The 26,637-nt window shown below is 38.8% G+C and overlaps 2 protein-coding genes across 2 annotated transcripts; one reads left to right on the top strand and one right to left on the bottom strand.

Annotated features, from left to right (window-relative positions):
- The first annotated feature begins 3,224 nt into the window (after positions 1-3,224).
- LOC129773654 (uncharacterized) lies at positions 3,225-8,471 on the top strand. Its single transcript, XM_055777296.1, has one exon. It carries the CDS (start codon positions 3,225-3,227, stop codon positions 8,469-8,471), a length of 5,247 nt encoding a protein of 1,748 aa, XP_055633271.1.
- A 2,482-nt stretch (positions 8,472-10,953) lies between these two features.
- LOC129777723 (small nuclear ribonucleoprotein-associated protein B) lies at positions 10,954-12,163 on the bottom strand. Its single transcript, XM_055784167.1, has 2 exons — positions 11,975-12,163; positions 10,954-11,761 (listed from the first exon to the last, which is right to left on the bottom strand). Exons 1-2 carry the CDS (start codon positions 11,975-11,977, stop codon positions 11,147-11,149), a joined length of 618 nt encoding a protein of 205 aa, XP_055640142.1. The 5' UTR covers positions 11,978-12,163; the 3' UTR covers positions 10,954-11,146.
- Positions 12,164-26,637: the final 14,474 nt, after the last annotated feature.

Raw genomic sequence — 26,637 nt, 5'->3', positions numbered from 1 at the left:
GATGATGTTTGCGTGGACGTAGTTATTCTATAACAACACAAAGATGGTCAATTGAGGGTCCTGAGTTTGAACTCACGACCGATCGCTTAGTAAGCGAACGCGTAACCAAATGGCTACGAAGACCCCTCTATAGCATACCTGTTAACTGTCTTATTTCGTTTGAGTTCACGGTGGGTGAAAAATGGAACCGTCCATTAATGGTGTAACCATTTTTTGCATCAGAAATAAAGTTCTCATTTCACTTCATATGGACGTTGAAAAAAACATTCATGGCAGGGTAATGGATCGGGTTGAATGAAGAGGCACATTTGTATTCATTAGTCACGTCAATTGGAATAGCCAATGACTAGTATATTCCATTAGTCATCCTCGCTCGTACACGCTCGTCAATTCATTTCTAATCAATTCAATGCATGTTGACGGCGAATGCCGAAGTGACCAAGGGGAGAGTCCATATTCATTTTTCATCTTCAAAGATTTCGGGCCCTGGTTTTATATCAAAAAATCAATTTTGGGTGGGACGAAGTTCGCCGGGTCAGCTAGTAAAAATCAATTTTGAACTTTAGTGTTGGTTGTTTCGCGAAATTTCATATCAATGACCAATCATGTATTATAAGACGTTTAGCACAAGTGTAAATGTACAATTGTATATGGTAGCAGCGGTTATGATCCCGCTTGAGAACGGATCGTCTGATTTAAGCTGTTCTTTATAATAAGTAATTTTGTGGTGGGCAAAAATGATGATTGTGTTCGATAATGATTATTATCTTATATTGCATTGATTAGTTTTTTCATTATTTCATCCATGCAGAAGACATGAACCATCTCGTCCACAGCCACAGAGCACGGTTTTCATTCCTCATTCCACTTCTATCGTGATACGCACCATCCTTCTGCCATCAACAATCGGTTGTAAAACTGGTGGAGTGAACAAACAATATCCAGCAAGCAAACAAAACGACGTTTTTCAGGACCACCAAATTATTATCAATGAGTTTAACGATGTAATTTTTTAAACGTCTCCAAAATCAGCATGCAACAGATTGCCTAATGGAATCCTATGTCAACTAACCGGACGTGTCTCGGACCCAACTCTCCTGTGACTTTTTTGAAAATAATGGAAACGCTTCGAATTCCACAATGGATTTGAGTTCTGAAAAAATAGCAAAATACCCTAAAACAGGGAGTGGGTTATACGAGTATCTATGGTATAACCGCGAGGGTGACGTTCGACTATCGTTGATTTAGAGATCATTTGTTTGAAGTTGAATCTAAATCCATTCTAAATGAATGAATATTTGGAGGACTTCGAATATGAGAGCGTTACGTTGGAGGCACAAGGCATCCAATATTGGATACAAAAAACCTTGTTCTGAAGAATAATCTTTAGAAGCTTTCCTGCTAACTGCACTTGATTGACATATCACTGTTACGGACCCAATTTAGATAGCAAGGCCGGCCAATAAACAAAATAATGTTATTGAAGTGCAAACGAGCGCATAGAAAATTTATAGCCCAATGAATCACCAGATACGGCCATGTGATTCATCCCTTTCTTATTTTTCTTTTCCTTTTGTATAGCTTCAGACAAGCGGTGCATGACGCACCAGAAAGTAGGGACAAATAAATAAACAAATCTGTGACCCGCACGATCCTCTGAATAGATCGTATTACTCATAGTGTAGCGCAGGCATACAAGATAGGAAATCACGTGTTCATTTGAGACCGTGAGCAGGCAGCATAGACAGATAAGGCGCCTGGAATACACAAAGACAACAAGGCACCAGGCGAAAGATTATTGCTGGTAATAAGCCTGGCCTCGCCCATTATCGAATATACGAAGGGCTATAAACAAAAATAACATTTTAAGCCGACGATGAGTAATAAACTTTCTAAATTGTACCCCTCTAGCGAGAGCGACAAAGGTCCGCAGAGATAAGCGGGTAGTAATAACATGTAGGGAAATAGCAGGCAGACAATCGATATGGGCTCGGTTGTCTGAGAAGGAAAGAGAGATCTCTTCTCTCCTTTATAGTTTTAACGCCTAGGAATGAATTCTTGGGTATATATACTGGGGATTCTGGCCTAGGAAGACAGTTCAATTTCACAGTTCAAATCAAACAGTTCAATTTCACAGTTCAAATCAAACAGTTCAATTTCACAGTTCAAATCAAACAGTTCAATTTCACAGTTCAAATCAAACAGTTCAATTTCACAGTTCAAATCAAACAGTTCAATTTCACAGTTCAAATCAAACAGTTCAATTTCACAGTTCAAATCAAACAGTTCAATTTCACAGTTCAAATCAAACAGTTCAATTTCACAGTTCAAATCAAACAGTTCAATTTCACAGTTCAAATCAAACAGTTCAAATCAGAAGTCTAATTCGTTAGTTCAAAATCAAAGTTCGTAGTTCAAAGTTCAATTCGTGATCCGAAAATCCACCAAGCGTTGACAACCAGGCGTCACGCATCAGAATCCGGATACACCCAAGCGTTGGCAACCAGGCGCCACGCTATAAAAGGTATAACCAAAAGGAACAAATCCCAATCCGAAAAGCAGACCATTTGCTTCGCTTCACCGGACCGCACTGGAGCCGGAAGAGGTTGAAGTTTTGTGGCTGCCCTAGCCGAGATTTGTTCACGCAAAGGGGCTTAGCCCATAAGAGACCAACCAAGTCCAGGGAAATAGATCCCTGGCTTTAATAAATTTAAACCGTGATTCTCAGGCCTCAATTGCCGACATCTAGGGAAATAAGTTCCCTAGATTAATCACGAAGCGCTCGAGAGAGGACGAGCGAAAAGTCTTGCCTTCATAGCAAGCATCTAGGGAACTCCAGTTCCTTAGATTATATTTTGGTGGCTCCAGAGAGGAGATTTTAAAACTCACACCTTCGCCAAGAGAAGAACCACGATCCCTCGCGCAAGAGGAGTAAATCGGGAGGCTCAGAATCACGCCTTTTTGAAAAGACTAAGAAGTCAAGAATTGAAATTTGAACTCTCGCGCCAGAGAGTGAAATTGAACTCACGTGTATTCAAACGGGAATCACGTTGTAAGAGGAGATAAGACTTGGAACTCAAGCACTCATAGAAATTGATTTGAACACACGTGCATTCAAAAGGGAATCACCTTTATAAGAAAGAGATAAGACTTGAAAATTTAAGCACTCAAAAAAGATCTGAATTGAACTCACGTGTATTCAAGAAGGAATCACGTTAATTAAAATGGCTACATACGCATATAAAGCCAACCCTAATGGGCACTGCCGTCTGTGTACGGACAAAGACAAGAAAGAGGACATGGTCGCATGCGATGAATGCGATCGGTGGTTCCACATTTCATGTGTGGGACTCACATACCTACCCAAGAAAGATGAAAGGTGGGTATGCCCTAAGTGCATGAGCACAGAAAGGGAAATGATGGAACTGAAAGTCAAAGTCAGACAATCAGTTTCCGGAGACAGCTTGCAAGAAATTTTGCAAGAGAACAGAGCAGCAATGGAGGCTCTGGTAAAGTCCATGAGGACAACGAGATTCGAAGCTGAACCAGGTACAAGTTCAGCACACAATAATGACAGCATCGAAGGTCAAAATCAGGAGGCAGAGCCAGAATGGACTGTCTACCTAAAGCGACAAGCACTCATGAGCTTGCCAAAATATGGAGGTGCGGCCAGAGAATGGCCGAAATTTAAAAAGGCCTTTGATGAGACCACAAAACAAGGTCAATTTAACAGGCTTGAAAATTTGAATCGCCTGCAAACAGTGCTGTACGGGAACGCAGAGAGGAGCGTCCGACAGTTAATGATGGATCCAAATAATATGGACCAAATAATTGATAGACTAGAAGATAATTTCGGAAGACCCGAACTAGTCTATAAAGAACTACTAGCCGAACTCACCAATATCAAAAGGGAGAGTCGGAATTTGATTACCGAGATATCCGAAGCACTGGATAATCTCGTCTGTAATGTTTCTCTTATGGATAGAGAAGAATTCCTGATTGACCACCGATTGGTGGAAGAGATCATAAGGAAAATGCCCTACGGTCTACAGGTGAAGTGGACTGAAGAAATGTACGACGGGGCAAAGACTTTAGCTGATCTCAATGAGTGGCTGAAGCCTCATTCGAGAACCAATAGACTGCTGAATGGCACCAGCAGGCCGCAGCCGCGAGAAACAAGCAGACCGCAGCCGCGAGAAATTAACAGATCGCAGCCGCGAGACACGAGGCCTGAGCGTCGATTTAACGTAAATACGCATCAGGAAAATAGATCGACAATAATAAAACGCAATTGTGAAGCATGTCGGGGAAACCACAAACTCCTCGAATGCACCAGATTTAAGGCTATGAAGCCTGAAAAGCGAAATGAATTAGCCTTTAAGGCAAAGGTATGCTTGAGCTGTCTCGCATTTACAAACCATATGATGCGAGACTGCAAAAGAGCAAAACAATGTGGAATTAATGGATGTAAGTTCAAACATCATCCATTAATTCATAAATCTCATGAGAGAGAATCAAGTGATTCAAATCAGTCGGAAGGACAGCATAGTCCAGATACACAAGCAGATGGTGAGATACACAATCACCAACAACTAACAAAATCCAACGTATTCTACCAAATAGTTCCTGTGACGTTGAAAAATAATGACAAAATCATCAACACGTTCGCTTTCTTGGATGCGGGGTCATCACTCTCTCTAATAGACGAGGAGATTGCGAACAAGTTAGGGCTCAACGGAAGAATTGATCCGTTAATGCTAAAGTGGACGCAGAACGTCACGAGAAACGAACAAAACAGCCGTAGAGTTCAGGTACGAATCAACGGCAACAATGAAAAAGAATACGTCATGAAAGGAGTGAGAACGATAAAGAATCTCCAACTCCCAGAGCAAAGCTTCAACAAGGAGGTGATGGAGAAAAGGTATCCATACCTCAAGAATCTGCCGTTGAGCAGTTACAGCAGTATACGCCCGACGATATTAATTGGACTGAGTCACAGTCACTTGTTAATTCCATTCGAAAGGCGAATGAGAAAACCGAACGAGCCCACAGCGCTACGAACCAAACTTGGATGGTTCATGTTCGGCAACATATCGTCCAATGTGCAAGGCGGACACATCATGGTCATTCAGCAAGAAGATGAAATGAACAAGGCTTTGCAGAAATATTTCTCCACCGAAGACTTCGGCGTTAAGGTAGTCAAGAATCTACCAAAATCAGCTGAAGAAGAAAAGGCTGAACAAATTCTAAGAAGTACTATGAAATACAAGGATGGTAGATACGAAGTTGGACTTCTATGGAAAGATGAGGAAACGAAATTTCCAAATAGCTACAACAATGCAGCAAAGAGGCTGACAACGAGTGAGAGAACGTTAAAAAAAGACCCAGAGTTGAAAAAATGGGCAATAGAAACATTTGCGGATTACGAGAAGAAAGGCTACATCCGCAAACTGTCAGAGGAAGAAATTATGAAGCCGATATCAAGAGTGTATTATCTTCCACACTTTATTGTGCACAACAAAAACAAGTTGCCACCTAAGCCAAGGTTGGTTTTCGATGCGGCGGCAAAGATACAAGGTGTATCATTCAACACGGAACTGTTATCAGGGCCGGATGCTACTACGTCATTGTTCGGTGTTTTAGTAAGATTCCGAGAAGGAGCAATTGCTGTATGTGGAGACATCAAAGAGATGTTCCACCAAGTACGAATCCGAGCTGAAGATCAACACGCTCAGAGATTCTTATGGAGAGATTGTGATAGCAGTAAGAAACCTGATGTATACGTAATGCAGGTGATGACATTCGGATCAACCTGTTCACCGTCATGTGCACAAGCGGTTAAAAACCACAACGCAGAAAAATTCAGAAAATATTGTCCAGTGGCGACTGAAGCAATCATCAAGCAACACTACGTCGACGATTATTTGGATAGTTTCGAAGAGCTTGATAAGGCAGCAGAGATAGTACTACATGTTATGAAAATTCACGATCACGCGGGTTTCCACATCAGAAACTTTGTGTCAAACAGCAGAGAACTTCTGCAAAGTTTACCCTCGGAACGTGTACAAATTTCCGGAATCAAAATGTTCGAAGAAAAGGATTCAATGACAGAAAAGGTACTTGGTGTATATTGGAACACCACGTCTGACACACTCGGCTATCAAATCAAATTAGACAAGCTAGGAAGTGATGTTACACAAATGCTACGTTTACCAACAAAGAGAGAGGTACTAGCTTTCGTGATGAGTGTCTACGATCCACTTGGACTCATCTCAAATATAACTGTGCATGGAAGAATCCTCATGCAAAGGCTGCACATAGAAAATATAGATTGGGATGACGAAATTCCCGAGAAGTTGCAGTCAGACTGGCAACACTGGTTAGAAATTATTGAATCTGCTGATAGCGTAACGATACCAAGATACATCCTCGAAGAAAGAACAGGTGAAGTAGAACTACACACCTTTGTAGATGCTTCTGAGAAAGCATTTTGTGCATGTGTGTACGTAAGAAGTATATCTGGAAACACACCACACGTAAGACTTCTATCAGCAAAGTCTAGAGTAGCACCAGTCAAACCATTGAGCATACCACGCCTAGAGCTACAAGCGGCCGTGTTAGGAAGCCGATTAACCAAAACGATAATAGATGAAACGAGGTTGAAAATCGTCAGCAAAACATTTTGGAGTGATTCACAGACCGTATTGTCATGGATCAAGAGTCCAAAACGAAGAAGCGTATTTGTGATGCATCGAGTAGGTGAAATCCTGGAAGATAACAGGAAAAATGAATGGCGATGGGTGCCAACAGATGAAAATCCAGCCGATGAAGGCACAAAGGAAAAGCTAGGAAAATCACAATGGTTTGAGGGACCTGATTTCCTAAAGCTCTCAGAATCGTCATGGCCTTCCATTGAAGAGAAGGAAACAGACGAAGAGTTGAGAGAAACAGTGCTAGTTCACGAAGAACTAAGCAAACTTAGTTTCATCGATAAGTACAAGGAATACTCAGATTGGTGGAAATTGGTGAAGAACCTTTGTGTATTAAACAGGACAAAGGAAAGATTACGTCGTGGATATATTCCAGACATTGAGTACAAGGACTACCAAAGAGCTGAGAACGTGCTCTATAGAAAGATGCAATGGGAAGCATTTCCAACAGAGATGGAAACTTTATTCAATGGCGGAACAATATCGTCAGGACCATTGGTCAGTTACGCACCCTTCCTAGACGAGGCAGGGGTAATGAGAAGTGGAGGACGTTTGAAGAAAGCCATGTCAGTACCATGGACTACAAGAACGCCAATATTGCTCCCACAAAAGCATCCATATACATATTTGATCGTGAAAGCAACACACGAAAGATATTTCCACCACGGCGAAAACACCGTCATAGCAGCATTACGGCAGAAGTATTGGATACTGCATATAAGAACAGTATTAGCAAACGTCAAGAAGAATTGCAATAGGTGCAAAATACGACGTGCAACTCCGGTAGAGCCGATGATGGCAGATTTACCACATTTCCGCACAGAAGCGCATATACCTCCATTTACAAACTGCGGAGTAGATTACTTCGGACCTTTCGAAGTAGCGGTAAAGAGATCGCTCGAGAAGAGATGGGGCGTCATATTCACCTGTCTCTCAACAAGAGCAGTACATATTGAGATGGCAGAAAATCTCAGTACTGATGCGTTCATGGTCGTGTTAAGGAACTTCCAGAACCGAAGAGGAAAGGTCACCAGTATCTACAGCGACAACGGAACGAACTTCGTTGGAGCAGAGCGAGAGTTAAAGTCGCTAGTCAATGAAATCAACGAGAAGATGGGCAAAAATGAAGCAGCAAAAATGGAAATCCAGTGGAGATTCAACCCACCTTCAGCACCACATTTTGGAGGCGCTTGGGAGAGATTAATAAGAAACGTCAAAGTAGCACTAGCAGAGATCCTGAAAGTTTGGGGTAGGAGCAAGCCATCAGCAGCAACGTTGCAAGCTGCATTCATCCAAGCGGAATTTTTAGTCAACTCTCGACCGTTGACACACATACCAGTCTCCTGCATCGACGATGAAGTGTTGACGCCATTCCACGCGTTAATAGGAAGAGCAGGAGAGTATGCCCCACCGTATGCACCAACGACCAGTCAGTATGACACAGCGCAATGGAGACGCATTCAACATTATTCCAAGTTGTTTTGGAACCGATGGAAGAAGGAGTACTTACCAACTCTGTTAAAGCGTAATAAAAATACGCAGAAAGTAGAACCGATCAAAGTCAACGACATCGTCTTAATCACGGACGACGACGCACCACCAGGAAAATGGCTTAAAGGACGAGTCATCGAAACGTTTGTGGCAACCAACGGGCAAGTTCGCCAAGCAAAGATCCAAACCGCGAAAGGTGTCCTGAAACGACCGGCAGTTAAAATTGCAGTACTGGACATTATCAAGGGAAATGATCCAGCCATCAACTAATCAGGAAGAAGACGTCAGTGCTCGCTACCAGAGCACCAATATCCGAAAGATGCAGCCAACTGATGTAAGCTCGCGTCAGAGCTAAGATGTATGATCCATGGACCAAGCATTGAAGAGGACATCCTTTGGAACCAGGCAACGTGCCGAAGAATTGAAATTTAAAAGTGTTTTTAAACTCTGTTAGAATATAAGGATGAATGTAAAATAAATGATGCTCCGAAAACATGTAAACAAATAGAGATATAAGTAACACAGGTAGCATAGGGTCCGTTCAGGAATTTTATAAATCGAACAAGTAGATTTATCAGGGCCGGAATGTTACGGACCCAATTTAGATAGCAAGGCCGGCCAATAAACAAAATAATGTTATTGAAGTGCAAACGAGCGCATAGAAAATTTATAGCCCAATGAATCACCAGATACGGCCATGTGATTCATCCCTTTCTTATTTTTCTTTTCCTTTTGTATAGCTTCAGACAAGCGGTGCATGACGCACCAGAAAGTAGGGACAAATAAATAAACAAATCTGTGACCCGCACGATCCTCTGAATAGATCGTATTACTCATAGTGTAGCGCAGGCATACAAGATAGGAAATCACGTGTTCATTTGAGACCGTGAGCAGGCAGCATAGACAGATAAGGCGCCTGGAATACACAAAGACAACAAGGCACCAGGCGAAAGATTATTGCTGGTAATAAGCCTGGCCTCGCCCATTATCGAATATACGAAGGGCTATAAACAAAAATAACATTTTAAGCCGACGATGAGTAATAAACTTTCTAAATTGTACCCCTCTAGCGAGAGCGACAAAGGTCCGCAGAGATAAGCGGGTAGTAATAACATGTAGGGAAATAGCAGGCAGACAATCGATATGGGCTCGGTTGTCTGAGAAGGAAAGAGAGATCTCTTCTCTCCTTTATAGTTTTAACGCCTAGGAATGAATTCTTGGGTATATATACTGGGGATTCTGGCCTAGGAAGACAGTTCAATTTCACAGTTCAAATCAAACAGTTCAATTTCACAGTTCAAATCAAACAGTTCAATTTCACAGTTCAAATCAAACAGTTCAATTTCACAGTTCAAATCAAACAGTTCAATTTCACAGTTCAAATCAAACAGTTCAATTTCACAGTTCAAATCAAACAGTTCAATTTCACAGTTCAAATCAAACAGTTCAATTTCACAGTTCAAATCAAACAGTTCAATTTCACAGTTCAAATCAAACAGTTCAAATCAAACAGTTCAAATCAGAAGTCTAATTCGTTAGTTCAAAATCAAAGTTCGTAGTTCAAAGTTCAATTCGTGATCCGAAAATCCACCAAGCGTTGACAACCAGGCGTCACGCATCAGAATCCGGATACACCCAAGCGTTGGCAACCAGGCGCCACGCTATAAAAGGTATAACCAAAAGGAACAAATCCCAATCCGAAAAGCAGACCATTTGCTTCGCTTCACCGGACCGCACTGGAGCCGGAAGAGGTTGAAGTTTTGTGGCTGCCCTAGCCGAGATTTGTTCACGCAAAGGGGCTTAGCCCATAAGAGACCAACCAAGTCCAGGGAAATAGATCCCTGGCTTTAATAAATTTAAACCGTGATTCTCAGGCCTCAATTGCCGACATCTAGGGAAATAAGTTCCCTAGATTAATCACGAAGCGCTCGAGAGAGGACGAGCGAAAAGTCTTGCCTTCATAGCAAGCATCTAGGGAACTCCAGTTCCTTAGATTATAATCACAAAACCAAATGTATGTGTCGATAGAAAACATTAAAATGAACTCTTTCGCTTGAATGTAATTTTCAATTCCAAGGGGAACTGGGAAATTATTTTTCAGCAACGATTAGATCTTTTCTCGATGCTGAATGACATCCAAACGAAGAGTTCCGCGCGTGTATGTGTGTGTGTGGCGGCTGCTCCGAAGTCTTCCCGGGGAACCGTTTGTGGCATCACTCTCCTCCTGATGGATTCCCTTCTGGCCTAAGGTGCACAAACATGCTCTTGGTAACACCGTTCATCAGCGCTTTCATGATACCCGAAAAGCTTCACCACAACAGCGACAACATGCTCCAATCGCTGTACAATTATAATTGAGTGGATTTCCGAGCGGCGCTCGCTTATATACCGATTGGTGATTTCAATAGCCTGTTTTGAAAGCAATTTTAAGGCTATTGAAACAAGTTTTTGGATCAAAAAGTAACAAGTATATAACGCGTAGACATTTTATCTTGAATGAAGTGTTTATCATACCATTTCGTTCAGTTGTTCAGGAGCTATTAACGCTCAAAATCTCGGTCTACGGCGTAACGCTTTCGTTTTCGAAACTTTGATTTTACAGCCCGGTATAGAAATGAAAGACGTAGTCCTACGTCAAAATTGATTCTTTTAATAGCGAGTAACAGACCGAGGAATGAAAGACCTGGGATTCACGAAAATGGTTCTGAATTTGGCAGTGGCTTACTCTCATCCAAAAATTCGTCTTTTAGGATGAGTTATTAATATATTTGTACCTCAAGTACAACAGTTTATTGAGTTTACACAGTATATCAATCAATTACAATGAAAAAGGATTTGATTACAATTAAATGCATAAAGCTCAAACTCCGATCCTTATCATTGAACACATTTCGCATTTTTCCAGTCGCGTGCTAGTCCTAGGTTTCCCGAACCCATTTGCTTACTTAATAGGGCCTTGGAGGAGGTCCACCTCGCATCATACCAGGCGGGGGCCCTCGCAGCGGTGGCGGTGCACCCCGAGCCATTCCCGCCATCGGATTTAGCCCTCCCGGACCAGGCATCATGCCTGGTGGTGGTCCTCCAGGCATCATTGGCCGCATCTGGGGTGGTGCAGAAACTTGACCTCCGCGCCCAACCGGGGCCATATGTTGTTGCGATGGGCCTCCAACACCACGCACTGGACCTTGTAACCCGGCAGGAACGCCACTGATGTTAGCGGGCATACCTCGACCGGCAACACGACCCATGCCGGGGCCAGGTGCTCCTCCAGGGATTGGAACGCGTGGCAAACCTTCCTCTGGTGGTGGTGGGCCCTCGACGGTTAGGGAAACTATGTTTCCGCCGCGTAACAGCACAAATCCTAGCACTCGTTTTTCCTCTCTCTCCGGCAGCTTGGTGTTTTTAGGCTTGATTTTACGAAATTCTTCGCAATCTCCAAGGATAAGATTCATGTGCTTGTCAAATGCTTTAAATGTTCCAATAAACGTACGAGAATCCTGTAGAACGATCCGCACCCGGTAGTTCAGAAGCTGGATCATCTTATTGTTTTTGCCGATCGTCTGTAAAACATATGCGTTAATTTGCGTATATATTCACATATAAATAAAGTATTTCGTTTCAACGTTAATACTGAAAATGTGCATGTAAACAAACGATTCGTAACGATATCAAAAGTACGATTCCCAGCCATTTTACAAGTTTCTTCTCCATAACCTCTTCCAACAAGCCGAAACTATGCAGGAGATTCCCTACAACAAAAAATCATAACTTACCATCTTGTAACTTGGTTTTCAAACCGGCTTTTTACACAAAACTATCTATTAATCTGAATTGATATTTCAAACCCCAGAAAGGGTCCTTCAAGTTAAAGAAAACTCGTTTTTAATCTTTACAGCTTGCGCTGAGCAAGTACCAATAAATACAATGGTGTCGGTGCGCCAAACAGCGCTAAACAATCGAGTGACAGACCATGGACCGAGAGCTCGTAGCAAAAAGCAGAAACGAAACATATCGATATAATATCGACAAACCGGATATCGGGGGGTACGATTTAAACGTAAAATTTTAGATGCTGCAGGACATCACCCAGCAAACATTAATGCGGGCGCTACATGAATCGTCCAACGTTTCACTCGAATGTTGGACTCAAGCATTTGACTCGATGAATCGACAAATGTTGTGACAAATGTGCTGCTACACGGTGAAGTGAATGTTCGATTCAATGCAATCGGTCCAAACAATCGGCGAGTATTTGGATCGAATGTTTATTGTTTTTATTTACCAATTGCTGCCGTAGCAATTTTTTTTTTCCAATTCATTTATTTGTAAGGCTCAATCGCATGAGCTTTGCGGAGCCACTAATTCATGATTTGTTTTTACAGAATTTCAACTTCAATCTATGTTTAGTAGGTTTCGACCGATTACTCGCGGTTTACTCGAGGTTAGAGGGGCAACAATTTTTGTGGGATGGATCAGGTTAGGGATATGGATATGAGGTATCGTTGTCTCAACCGAGAGTTGCCGCACGCACTGTAGCATTGTGCATAAAGACCAGGGATAGCATCTGGTGTTCGACTATCTGTCGAGGGTGGGCGACGGTGAGATGAGGGGACAAGACGAACAAACTAATAACGAAAAAGAAAAAAAAACACACAAAAGCATTAAATTTTTATGCTAGTCCGTTTCACAAACATATAGATCAACTGCATATAGCAGATGTCGCGAGTTCCCAACACGTCTCTAACAGGAACATAGGGTTGTCTTCTTTGGGCCCTAAGGGCATTCAAAAGGTACTCTCTGGCTGCGTAATTATCCTTACATTGCCAAACTGCGTGATCGATGTCATCGTAACCGTTTCCACACCGACAGACGTTGCTTTGAACAAGATTTATTCTGTGGAGATGCACATCTAGCGAGTAGTGGTTGGACATAAGTCTACTCATTACACGAATGACGTCACGACTTACGTCCAAACCTTTGAACCACGCTCTCGAAGAAACCTTTGGAATAATTGAATATAACCACCGCCCAAGACTTCCAGTGTCCCAATCGGTTTGCCAACTCAAGAGGGAACTCTGACGCAGTAATTGGAAAAATTCATCGTATGAAATCTGTCTATCAAACAATTCGCCTTCCTGGGCACCCACCTTTGCGAGAGTGTCCGCTTTCTCATTGCCAGGAATTGAGCAATGAGAGGGGACCTGCTGCCGTAGCAATATCGGCATGTGAATTAAAAATGCTTGAAAGAAATAAACGCAAAAGACGTGCTACGAGCTGGTGGATGTTATTCTTTAAATAAAAGTAGAGAAAAGTGAGTTGAAAGAAAAATTTTGTTCAAAACCATAATGAGATATATATAAACTTTTAGGTACGACGGATCGGATATATAGATGGATTTATGGTTTTTTTTTTATCCCATTTATTTATTTTTATTTATTAGGCTCATTAGCATTTAGCTGTAACAGAGCCGGGTTTAATCGTGTACATGTACATATGTTTATGTTTCCATAAATTGTGAATTACACAGTAGTTAGTAGTAGCCATTTAGGCGTTAAGTTTTCTGTTCCATTACATTATGGTAAATTACACAGTAGTAGCCATTCTAGGCGTAAGGGTATTCTTTCTGTTCTTCCATTGTTCAGCAGACCGGACAGCGGAGACAGTTGATATTGATCATTGTTGGGTTATTTATAGAACAGCAGTCCGATGTTTCTTGCAGAGCAGAGCAGTTGTATGGATGAATCGATCTTTGTTCCACCGTGGATCGATTTCCATCGCTGATGATGATTGCGTGGACGTAGTTATTCTATAACAACACAAAGATGGTCAATTGAGGGCCCTGAGTTTGAACTCACGATCGATCGCTTGGTAAGCGAACGCGTAACCAAGTGGCTACGAAGACCCCCTGATTTATGGTTGATGGTCAGGAATATTTTATAACTTCTACGGAATGTCAGTTGAGATTTTAAATATTTGCTGAACTAAATTGGACAGGAAATAACAAGACAAGACACCAATATGAGACTTGGTATTCCAATAAAAGTCAATCTAGCGGTTGCTTTACGGTTCTTAGCAGTTGGTGATACTTTTATCATCCTTGGGTATCTATATAAAATATCTCACCAGTCTATAAGCAAAATCGTCCTTGTGGTTTGTCAGGCACCTACTGGAGGACTGAAAGATGAAATGCAGATAAATAAAATACAATATAATTTTATAAATATCTATTGTTACAATCAAAAAACATATAGTAAAGAAAAGTATAGTGTATTTTGTCATTATTTACTAACTCAAAAATATTAGATGCTGTTTTATAACAAAAAGTTACTCCTTACTCAAATTACACAGTTCATTCAGAATCAACATTCGAGTAAACACTTGGTTTGAATAACATTTCAAGGCTTTAGCGCTAGTTGGATGCTGCACAAGTTACACTTCGCACGTCGCTTTGGCCTTCTGGAGATTTTTGAAGTTAACCATAAAGCCGTTGGTATTATTGTTGGGTGTAGTAGCAGAAATGTTTCCCGTATTGTTCAGCTGCGGGTAAGTATCGGCAAGAAGTCGCTCTTTCATAGATGCCACTTGCACGCTGTGAGGAATCTGTGAGATATACACGAATGATCTTATTCTCATAACAAAAAGAATGTGTGCGATTATATCGTTTTTTGATTGGATGCTGTAACGTTAGGACTTTCAGATAGTTTGCTTAGGTCGGTTTTCTGAGAAGTTTTAACGCCATCTACGATGTCTTTTATCTCTGCCTGTTGCCCAACATCAATCGTTTAAACGCAGCAGTTAATGATAATCTCGCCTTTGAATGTTTTCGTTTTTTCTACACGCGCTGTAGCTCAACAATTCTAACCAATCCGCCTGAGGTAGTAAAAACAGCTGGCGAGGCACTTCCTGGTGAATTTCCCGTATTCATCGGAAAAAAATGGCTCGCTCGTGAATCACATGTTCTGAAACCCGGAGAAAGCTCATTCCATACAAATTGTAATCTATAACAAATTGCAGTATATAGGGAACGTGCGTCTGGAATATTTGAAAAACGATGACGCCGTTCATCAGTAAATTTGTTAAATAAATTGTCGGTTTCCTGGTGAAATATGGATTGCAGAGGCAAATTTTGAAAAATCGATACTACTTTCATTGATATCTATAGACAGGTCTGACAAAAGCAAGCTTGTGTAAACAGGTGATATACGATAAAATATTTTAACGTACACTCCCTTGACTAGCGCTATCCGAAAGACTTGACTTTCGGAGGAATTTGCTTTGCCTAGCGATATGTTGATAACTTTGTCCAGGCTGGTCGCGATTTGATACATCAACACGCCCACGGCCGAATCTCTAAACTCGGAGAAGCAAGCGTCGAACTGGGGCTTCGGTTTGTGCATACAATGGCCAACACTCTCAATCCGGATCGACGTGACACTATCGGTTTGCGCCATCCTGGCTTATCACGACTTAAGCGTTCGTTTATTTTTTGACCCAACACAAGCATAACCTAGAAGCGGAAAAAAACTGTTTCATGCCGCGCGGACACAAAATCGTCGGAAGAGTAACACACCAACCTTCCACTGATTAAAAACATTTTATTGAAACACAAAGAATAGTGTTTTTTATGCAACAAACCAATCAATCAACAAGAGCACTTTCGGCACCGCATATTTTGAATTTTACGAATTAATTCCATAGCTCTTAGGGTGTTCATACACTGTTTGACCGATGCCAAATATTTGACTATTTTTGACAGATGAAATTTGATCATCGTGTACTGGTCAAATATATTCGACACAAAATACGACGAGCAAATATTTAGTACTTGTTTGCTTAAACTTTTTTAGACCAATTTGTCAAACCGTGTACTGACGTACGTTAAATATTCCAGTAATTTTTTTTGTATTTTTGATGTTTGGCAGTGTTTGCCACTGTTGATAATTGAAGAATGGCAAACAAAGTGGCAAATGGCAAATAAAACTGCCAAAAGCGATGCCAGATATTTTTTATTGTAATTTTTATTCATTCATTTTCAAATTAATTAAAATTCGTGTAATATGTATTTGCTATTTTTATTGTTCAAGCCCCAACGAAATTAATTAATGCATTTTAGGCCTGATATACATAAAAACAGAGCAACACAGATCAATCTGTGCACCTGGCATTCATGCCCAAAAGTAAACATTAGTTCTACATTTCGCATTATGGCAGGAAGGTAAGTATGATTTTCTTTATAAGATTATATTCTAATTTGCGATTTATTTCTAGGTTTCATCACTGATATAATTTTTATGACCTACAATTGCTAGACCCAAAAGTGCACGGAAAATATGCGAGGAATATGAATCAACACGGTTCAAATCGTCCGACATTGTCCTCCGTATTGATGATATCAACTCGGTGATGCAAAACTCACTGCCGATTTCGAATTTGAAATTGGCCAACTGATTTGGTTGGAAAACCTGTTAATCAGGTTTGGAAATGTTTTTGTATAATATTAAGGTGCCATCCTCACAACGTTTTCAGGAACGTATATATTTGATATTCATATTATTCAATGGATTTCTGTTTTTAGATAAAAGAAACTAACTGTGAAGTTTTAACCGATCTACGGGATAATATAATTTAATGCATTGCGGTGGTTTCCCGGAGAGCTCGTTTACGCGTCGTGAGGGTTTGCAAAACTTTGCGGAGTTTCTGGCAATAGTTTTTGCCGGTAAGGTTCCCAGTACCGACAATCGATCGTATATGTCACGAGGTGCACATTGATCTCGAGTTTGGTAATAGAAGTTAACGATATTTACGAACTAATCAAAGTGCTGAAGCTGTTCTGTTGGCGGTCGCACAGGATACCGCCGCCTCGCACAACGCCCGTGCCAAGTTCTGCATGGCTTCGAGTTTGCTCAATTTCCTTGGTTTGGAGGATATTGGAGAGTTACTGCCACTGATGAAAAGCTTCGAGGGAATCTTCGGCAGCTATTTCAAAAGAAACATTCGAGCGGTGCCAATGCCGATGCTGTTGCCCTTCATGTTTCATGTTTCTTTGTTTTTAAGAGGCTTTAAACTTTGCAGTTCATTCGCCTCCATGTTGCCCTTCACAGCAGCCCAGCCCGGAACGTACATCTGTCGGAGAACGGTTTTCTGGGGGATGTGTTGCAGCTGGTACTCGATTGGGCGACGTCCAGGGCAACGCCAAGATGACCGAGGAGGAAAAGAAGTTCATCAATGTAGCCGCCTTCAAGGTGGGCACAATCACCAGCGGAAAAATCATGACAAGCGTTCGGTTGTTATCAATTAAACGGGGGTTGGTAGGTGTATGTGTAGGTGTATATATGTAAATAGGTATGCGATAGTTTTGTTTTTTATTACAATAACCATTTCTATTTGAAAGAACATAATTTAATAAAACTTATATAAATGATTTCAAAAATCGTTTCTTTGATATACGGTTAGTACAAAGTCTACAGAAATAGGCAATATATACATTAAATATATATTTCACGGACTCATTCCATGTGAATACAGCATGTAGTACCTTGGGAACAATACGGGACATATTCCAGGATTCTAAAAGCTACCGTAGCGACACGAAACTGTCTCCAGTTGCCGAAAACCTTAATGCACACCGCTTTCCGCATTTCCGTATTTGTGTAACGATGTAATCAAAGAAAATAATCGAAATCTTTAAGCTCGAAAGATGTTCTTTCATATTATTGCATACTCATTTCGTTGCTCTCGGGTCAGTTTCACCTAAAATCGCGTTTCGCGCTGTTCGATCCACTCGTTCATCCACATGCTGCATTTATGGAACCGTTTCTGTTTTTTTTTCTGATCTTCAAATATTATAGGTGCAACGGCCAGGACAAGTGCTATTCAGTAGCAGTAGCCATTTTCATCTATATGTTTTTTCTTTGCAAAATGACAGCGAACGCACACATAGTAGTGTCCAACTCGACAAACAGTGTACTATGTGATAACAGTGTTTGTCATTCATTCCAAATAGTTGTATGTCGCCAAATAGTTTTATGCCAAATTTTTAACAAAAACAAATAGGTGTAATTATGGTTGTAAAATATTTTTGTCAAACATGAAATTTGTACTAAATTTTGACCAAATTTTTCCTGTCAAAAAGTGTCAAATATTTGACTTTCGGTCAAACAGTGTACGGCCACCTTTACACCTACAACTTGTAAACAAACATATCTGTCAAGAATACACTCAGACGAATTGTGTAGCAGTGTATCGAATGTCATCGAGTGTCGAATCGAGCGAATGACAAAAATCCTTCGAATCGTGCCACTCGCGTTGGAAGGTAATCCATAACGAACGGATTACCTTCCAACGCGAATATTCGACACTCGACATTGGGGGTTCGTAGCTCGTCAGTCGGCTACACGATGCGTCGAATCATCGAGCGTCCAGCATTCGAGGGTGTTCGTAGCATCGTGTAGCGCTGGCTTAAGTCGTATGAATAGCTATAATTGGAGGCGATATACATTCAACCAAGACACATTTGTATGATATATGATGCAGATAACTAGCATATACACACAAAAGTGGAGGCGATATACGTATATGCCATATTTTGTACGCATATAAAGCCGTATATAACGATATGCGATGCTTTTTGGACTGTGCGATTTGATACGACAACGTTACCACTCAATCCATCGATGACATGGAAAATCGTGTTTTTGCATTTTATGCGATTTTAGATATATATGATCGATATTTTGATTGATATTTTATGCGATTGTGATTTGATACGAAATTATATGTGACTTATCATGTGCAAAGTTATACGATTTAATGTTTGCTGGGCAGGGTCGTTTTGCTTAACCCTCCTGTACTCGCGTGCAAAATCATAACACGTATACTCGCGCACGGTGCCACAGACCGAAAATTGTACTTCTCCGTAATGTTGCCACTAAGTATTTTTCAGGCTTTATTGGCATTTTTGTTTTGAAGAAGAGGGTATGATTGAATGAAAAAACTCCAAAAAATACGTTTTCTTCGTCTTTATTATGTTCTAATAGTCATCTAATTCAGTCTCCTCAAAATAGAGTTTTTTTTTTGATACTCCAACACAAATAACGAAATTCGAATTTTTCACTGTTATTACTTAAAAGTAAGCAACTGAATATAATTCATGAAAGTATAAATAGCTATAAAATAACATAAAAACGTATTAATCGATCGTGGTTTCAACAATTTTTTTTACATTTCACAGTATTTTTACAATTTTTTTACATTTCATGCAGTTGTTGCGTGTTTTTCGGGTCAAAGAGAAGAATGTAGAACGACCTTCTAGATAATTACCAGATGATAAAGGTCCTGGAATTTCAAGTTTGCATATTTCTAATATTCATTGTCTATGTTTTCTTGGTAAACTAAGAATTAATGCCTTTTTTTAGACGGGTTATAAACCGATGATATAAAAGGATTTCTAGGAACTTCCTTTTCTTTTTCTTGTTTTCTTGTCGATGTTGTTCATTATAAAAAAATATCCCCGAAACTGTAACTGTTAAAAATCATCATAAGCTACCAATTAGTTTATAGTTTACTGTTTACAATTCTTCCACAAGTGAAATTTTTTCACAAGTGTGTATATGTATGACCATTATACTCAGCGAATAACTATACGAAAGTCAAACATTTATAATTCGCTATTGAACGTATGAATCTAACGACGAATAGTTAATATATGGATCCGTTCAATCCAGTTACAAAAGGGACTGAAATCAAATAAGAATAGTCCGGTAATGATCTTATGCATGATATTCAATAAATATTCCACGCCACTAACGTTAATTTATACATTCCATTCAACAATATTCTAGAATATGAAAAAAGGCACTTGTTCAAAAAAGTTTATTGGAAAAAATTGAATTGCGTCTAAATTCAATTTTATGTTTGTTGGCATTCTTTATCGTATTTTTTTTACATTATAACAATGTAAACTTAATTTATAGTTTTCTTCCGAATTCCATTTACGTTTTGATCATGTTATATTTACCTTTATTACATTTATTATATTTACATCACACGTGAATCTAATTTCGGACATTTTCTATCAAAAATCGACGCAAGCTGGCTGAACTGTTTGAGTTTTATGAAAATCAGACAATGAAATCAAGTGCTTCGTTATTGGAATTCAATTATTGGAAAACATTGAAGAAAAACTGATTCTCGAAACAAGACAGCAGGTGTATAAAAATCTATATAGATATTATCATGCCTTTGAGGATATAAACATGTTTTGTTGTCTCAAGTAGTTTTCGCGAGTTCAACTATAAAATTTCCGGTCAATTTAATAGATATAAGTCAATGCCTAACATCTGATGACGTTCACTTAGTTGATCCGCAAATTCATAATCCCATCGATTTATTTTTGATAAATCTTTCCTCGTCTGAGCTTGAATAATGAGTCCTCGTGTTTCATCTACAAATGATCTTTCTCCATTCAACATTCAACTTTATAAATCTTAGGAAATATTGAGTTGCTGTGCACCGTTTTGTTCCACAATCTTTCGGCATCCTTCATACAACTTGTAAAATCCATAATCGTAAAATCCATAATTGTTTCCTCGTCAAAAAAACTGAGCAATCCAATGATTCTTGACCTTAAATATTTTTTCTTAGCGGCCTGAAAAACTGATAATCAGAAGGCGCAATACGAGGGTCACTATTTATATTTCGGGAATAGGAACAAAAACAAATAGTTAAGCTGCGAATATATTTTTATTGTTTTTCAAAGTACTCGCCACGATGATCGATACACTTTTGCATGCGCTTAAACCAATTTTCAAAGCATTTATTCCAATCGACACGAGCCTTTTTTTTTGAGCGATTGTCAAATTATGTGGGATTCAACGTGAACATAATTTTCGCACAACTAAGTGTTCATGTAATATCGCATATATGCTGGTGGAACTAATGCTTAGGGATGCCTCAATCTCACAATAGGTTACATGACGATCTTGCTTAATCATTTCGTGCACAGCATCGATGTTTTCTGGCACTACAGTCGATTTTGGACGACCTTCACGAAACTCGTCGGACAGCGAACTACGACCACGATTGAATTCACTATACCAGCGATACACAGTGGTTTTTGATGGAGCTTCATCGCCAAAAGTCAAATTAAGTTGATTGACGCACTCTTGTTGTGATAATCCACGTCGAAAGTCGTAACAAATCATCGCATCGTATACCGAGGGTTATTCTTGGTCAGCGTCTCGATTCGATTATCATCAGTTGCGCACACAAACTTGCTGGACAACCCAATAACTAGAATCGTATTCCAGAAAATATTACAATTCACCGAAGAAGAGTATCGCTGCTATTCAGACTTTTCGAAAGATGTGGTCACCGGGAAAGAATTTGTTGTTCGAGTTCCTAAAAAACATAAACTAAGCGATTTTTATATTGACAGCGGAAGCTGAATCAGAACGTCGAAAAATTTTTGTGTATTTTCAATATTACTCATGTGCAATACTCCCATAATACAAATTCAGCATTTCAAATATATGAAGAAATATATACATATATCGCGCTCTACTATGAGATAGTCTTTTATTCATAAATATGAACAAATTTCCTGGAAATGCAGACTATTTTTCATATATTAGGTTGGGGAAAAAGTTATCCATTATTTTCTCGATAGTTGGCTCCAGTGATCAATATCTCGCGTAATATCGATCATACAATTTCAAGTATAGGCTTGGTGTAAAGGTGATATTTCATGCTAAAATTTATTTGCTGTTTTCTGTTCCATTCAGTTGTGAGTTATAGGGTGTTAACAATGGACGTCAACAAAGAGAAAAATCGGTACATTTTACAATTTTTCTTTTATAAATGCGAAAATGCAAGCCGGGCCGCTGAAATTGTGGATGGTGTTTATGGTGCCGATACTGCAACAGTAAAATACGTGCAACTCAATTTATTTTCAAATTTTTTCAAATTAAAAAAAAATGTTTTTTCTTTATTTTTTATTTTAGTGCAGTACACTAAACTAAGATCTTTACTGTCAACAATTGATCCGTTTGAAGCTAGCGAATGACCAGAAACGTTCAGAATTGGCCAGAACAGAAGAAGTGTTGTGTTCCATCAGGACAACGCAAGGCCACACAATTCCTTGAGTGGGATGTTTTAATGCATCCGCCTTATAGTGCGGATCTGGCACCAAACGATTACCTCCTTTTTCACGCTTTGCAAAATTTCCAGAGTGATGAGAAGTTGGGATCAAGAGAACAATGTAGAAATCTATTACTTGAGCTTTTCGCCAATAAGGACCAAGACCTCTATGATAGCGACGTTATGAAGCTACTTTTAGAATGGCAACAAATTTTACTACAAAACGGTGCATATTTAACCCAAATCGGACAATCCGAAGCATTTTAAAAATAGTTTAGAATTACACCCAAAATAATGGATTACTTTTTCCTCAACCTAATATTATTGAATACACATATATATTTTTGTCAAAATATTTATTAGTGTCCACGTGGATGTATTCTATACCCCATCCCCCCTCATCGTGGACAAGCCTGGACATATTCGTAACCCCCACCCTCCCTAAATTTGTCCACGTGTTATGTGGACATCCCCTAATTAGTAATTTGTAGATTCTTGTTATATAATGAATCCAGAAGTACAAATAAACAAGTCTAATATTACAGTTGATTACACTAAAGTTATTAGTGTAGTATATTACATATAACATTTTTGCACAAAACAATTTTGTGGTACATCAATCAAATGTAATTGTTCATATGATACGAAGATATACAGTCAATCGCAAAATTGAGTGTACACCCCGTGTTGGTTTGTTATTTTTGAGTTTTTCGGGGTAAAAAAGTGCACCCGTGGCCGAGTGGTTAGCGTCTCACATTATCATGCTGGGTGTTCGGGTTCGATTCCCGTTCTGGCCGGGGGATTTTTCGTCAGAGAAATTTCCTTCGACTTGCACTGTGGCCACGCGTATTCTAGAGCTGGCCCCTCGGAATACATTCAAGGCGTGTTGTTTGGCCTAACACTAAGGCCAAACACACTTAAGGACCGGGAAGAAATATGTGAGACATACGCCTGGGACCGCACATTTTGACATGTGTGAAGTTGCATGCTTTGCTTGCAAGTTTTTAAGAGGCTTTAGACTTTGTAGTTCATTCGCCTCTATGTGTGAAGTTAGCGGATGAAAGTTAGGCGGATAAAAGCTGTTGTTGCGTGCAAGTTTCTGTTTAAGTCTTGCTGGATTTAATGAATAATTAATTATTTCAGTTGAAATAAGTTGATTGTTTATTAAGTAACAACCTTCAAAATCATGCTCATTAGATAGAGAATCGAATCATTAATCTTTTCACATAATTCATTTTTTTCTTGATCATGACAAAGGAAAGTTAAAGACTGAAACGTGAGCATGGGTCAATATAGGAAAATACACAGAATTTTGAAAATCAAAAAAAAGTTGTTCGAATAGAGTTATCGAAGTTATTCGAAAGAGAAATATTTCACCAAAAGAGAAATATATCTTCCAGCCACAATTTGATTAATCGGAAAAGGGTCTCAGAAAAGTTATAGGCCAAGTTGTATGGGAGGGAGTCCACCGCGAGTAATCGATTTTCTACCTTACTAACCATAGAATTAGGAAATTGTTTATATGTAGTTATAAAAATATAGTTAAGAATTCGGCTCCTTAAAACTTATGTAACTGAGTCTGTAAAAATAAACGAATTAATAAAAAATAAGTTGTATGGGAGAAATTAATTATTTTAAAGAAAATTGAAAAAAGTTATTTGAAAGGACCGAAAACACATTCTCGAGATAGTACTCTTTCGATGTCGAATATTTTTATTTATCTTTAGCCAAATTTTCATTGGTCCGAAAAGGGTATGAGAAAAGTTATTGTCCAAAACGTTCACGAGTTGTACGGGGGAAAGGGTCTGGCTGGGTAAGGAAGTAAAAAGTAAAAAGGAAGTAAAATTTTTTATTGTATTGAAATTTTGACTATTTTTCGAAACCCTATCCATAGGATCCATGGCGGAAAACGTACCTTTCCATTTTTAACACGCCATTCTCAATAGCTTTGTGATAAAAAATTGAAAAAAATACTGAAAGTGCATCTTGCTATGATATATCGAGAAATATAATTAAAAAATAAATTCGTATAAAATAGAAGAATTAAAAAAATCTTGAAACATTGATTTTTTTTAGTATTTAGAGATTTAGTACTACTATAATTCGTATTGAAATGTGTTCCTACGCCTTTTATAGATATGTGTGATTTTTTTCAGATAATAATAAGATAATTCTCCTATATGGTTCATAAGTTTGAGTTTTTCTTTTTTTCCCCATTCTCAATAGGCTTGGAAATGAAAATTTGAGAAAATACCCAAAGTACATCTACTATGGTGTACCGCGACAAATTATAACAAAATTCTATCCCCTGCGTAAAAAAATCCTGGGTGTATAGAATTTATTGGAGTTTTCAAAACTGTTTTTTGATGATTATTTATTGAACTATTTATTATCAAATAGGAATTAGAATTTTTTCGTTCATACAATAATATCTCAGTGCTGAATGGTCCACAACAACGTTATAGAAATCAAATGAAAGATAGTTGATAACGTTAATTGGATTTACTATCTTTGAAAAAACAGAAGTAAAGTTTTTCAAGGGCCTTTTTGAAGGTTACAGACGAATGAACTGAAGAAGTTTAAAGTCTCAAGCAAGGAAGGAAGGCAAACTTTCAGTATTGTTCTGTATTCAAAGCAATGAATATCGCTTGTTCTTGCTTGTTTTGCCTCCTTGTCTTCGTTTCGAATTGAGGTGTGGACGCGACCAAATTACTCACTCGCTGATGTTTCTAACATTGCAATCATTGCATCAAACTGACGCCATTGCATTAAGGTTCTGAGCTACACAATTGTGTGGGGAATCATCAAGCTACCCAGCAAACATTAAATCGTATAATTTTGCACGTGTCAAGTCTTACAAGAAATCCGAATAAATCATAATCGCATATAATATCAATCAAAGTATGTATCGTGTATATTTGAAATCGCATAAAATGTAAAAACTCGATTTTATATACCATTATCAAATTAAGTCGTAATTCAGTATAATAAACATCAATTTTATGATGTATATTGTCGTAAAATATATTTAATCCGCATCATATGCGTATATTACGCTGATGCAGTTTGTGTGTCGTAGAAGCGTATAATTTAAATCGATTCAGAACTGTAGTAAATCGTGCTTTGACAATTCATGAATACATTCATATTAGATCGCAATTCAATTTCAACATAATCGCTATTATAGCCGGTCAAAGTTGCATATTCATCCAAACAAATTCGGTAAGCATTTGCCATGTATGTATATGGCCTCCACTTTTGCGTGCATATGCCAGTTAGGCGTATACCAAATTTTAGGGCATATGATATTATATATACGCTTTTTATGCGATTTAATGTTTGCTGGGTAGGCTATCGTCTCCTCACCAAGCAAATAAATGTTCTGAAATTTTCGCATTACGGTAGCAAAACTCTCTCCACAAAAGATGTCAGCTAAGCTGATCTAGACCGGCAATATTAACAAAAAGGGCTTCTGTTGAGAATTCGCAATTGCATTTGCGCTAATCTTGATCATAATGAAGCAGTGCTACTCTTTTCGAGGTTATGGAGATTTACAGATAGAGTTTATTTCGTTTATTAAGTCATCAAGAAAGTAAATATCGTTCTGGAATTTCGTATGTGTTTTGGTTTCGCTTGCCATTAGCAAAACTTTCTCCACTAAGGATGACAGCTGCGCTTATCTCGAGTATTGTTCTGCGAGCACAAGAATGAATCAATCAGAAATGAATCAATCATGAATTATCGTCAAATGATTCTACAATAAAAAAAAACATTTCAGAGCGACCAAACTGGTAGTATGGTTATTTCAAAACTTTTGTATCATTTAAAATAATATCTGCAGTTATAAACAAGCGACTTAAATTAAACCACAAAAAAAAAAAAAAAATTATACAGCATACAGTTGTGAAACTTTCAAACTAGAGGATTTAAGTAATTTAAGTTAGAAGTGAAAATCTTCAACGTTTGTGGTTTTTAAGGTGTTACCATTAATTTCATTCAAAAACTACACAATAAACTTGAATTTTTCTATCAACCAAATTGAAGCTCTTTAACCTTTCCACAATATGTTCTTTGACATCCAACTTCTATCTTTTTTATTTTCGCTGCAATCTCATTTTAAACAATTCCTGGTGAATCTTCAACTAAAATGTACCAAAATCACAATTTTTAGTTCCTTGTATTCGTAATAGTGGATTAACTTTCACTTTAACGTTAACGTGTTTCATTTTCGCTTAAATTAAATCATATTTGAAAAATTAAAAAATTATAATTTTTGTCGGACTGTATATAATCGAGTCCG

Source organism: Toxorhynchites rutilus, chromosome 3 (genome assembly GCF_029784135.1).
Source record: "Toxorhynchites rutilus septentrionalis strain SRP chromosome 3, ASM2978413v1, whole genome shotgun sequence".
Classification (NCBI taxonomy): Eukaryota; Metazoa; Arthropoda; class Insecta; order Diptera; family Culicidae; genus Toxorhynchites; species Toxorhynchites rutilus.
Note: the sequence above shows the minus strand (reverse complement) of the source record. Positions and strands in the feature narration are given on the sequence as shown.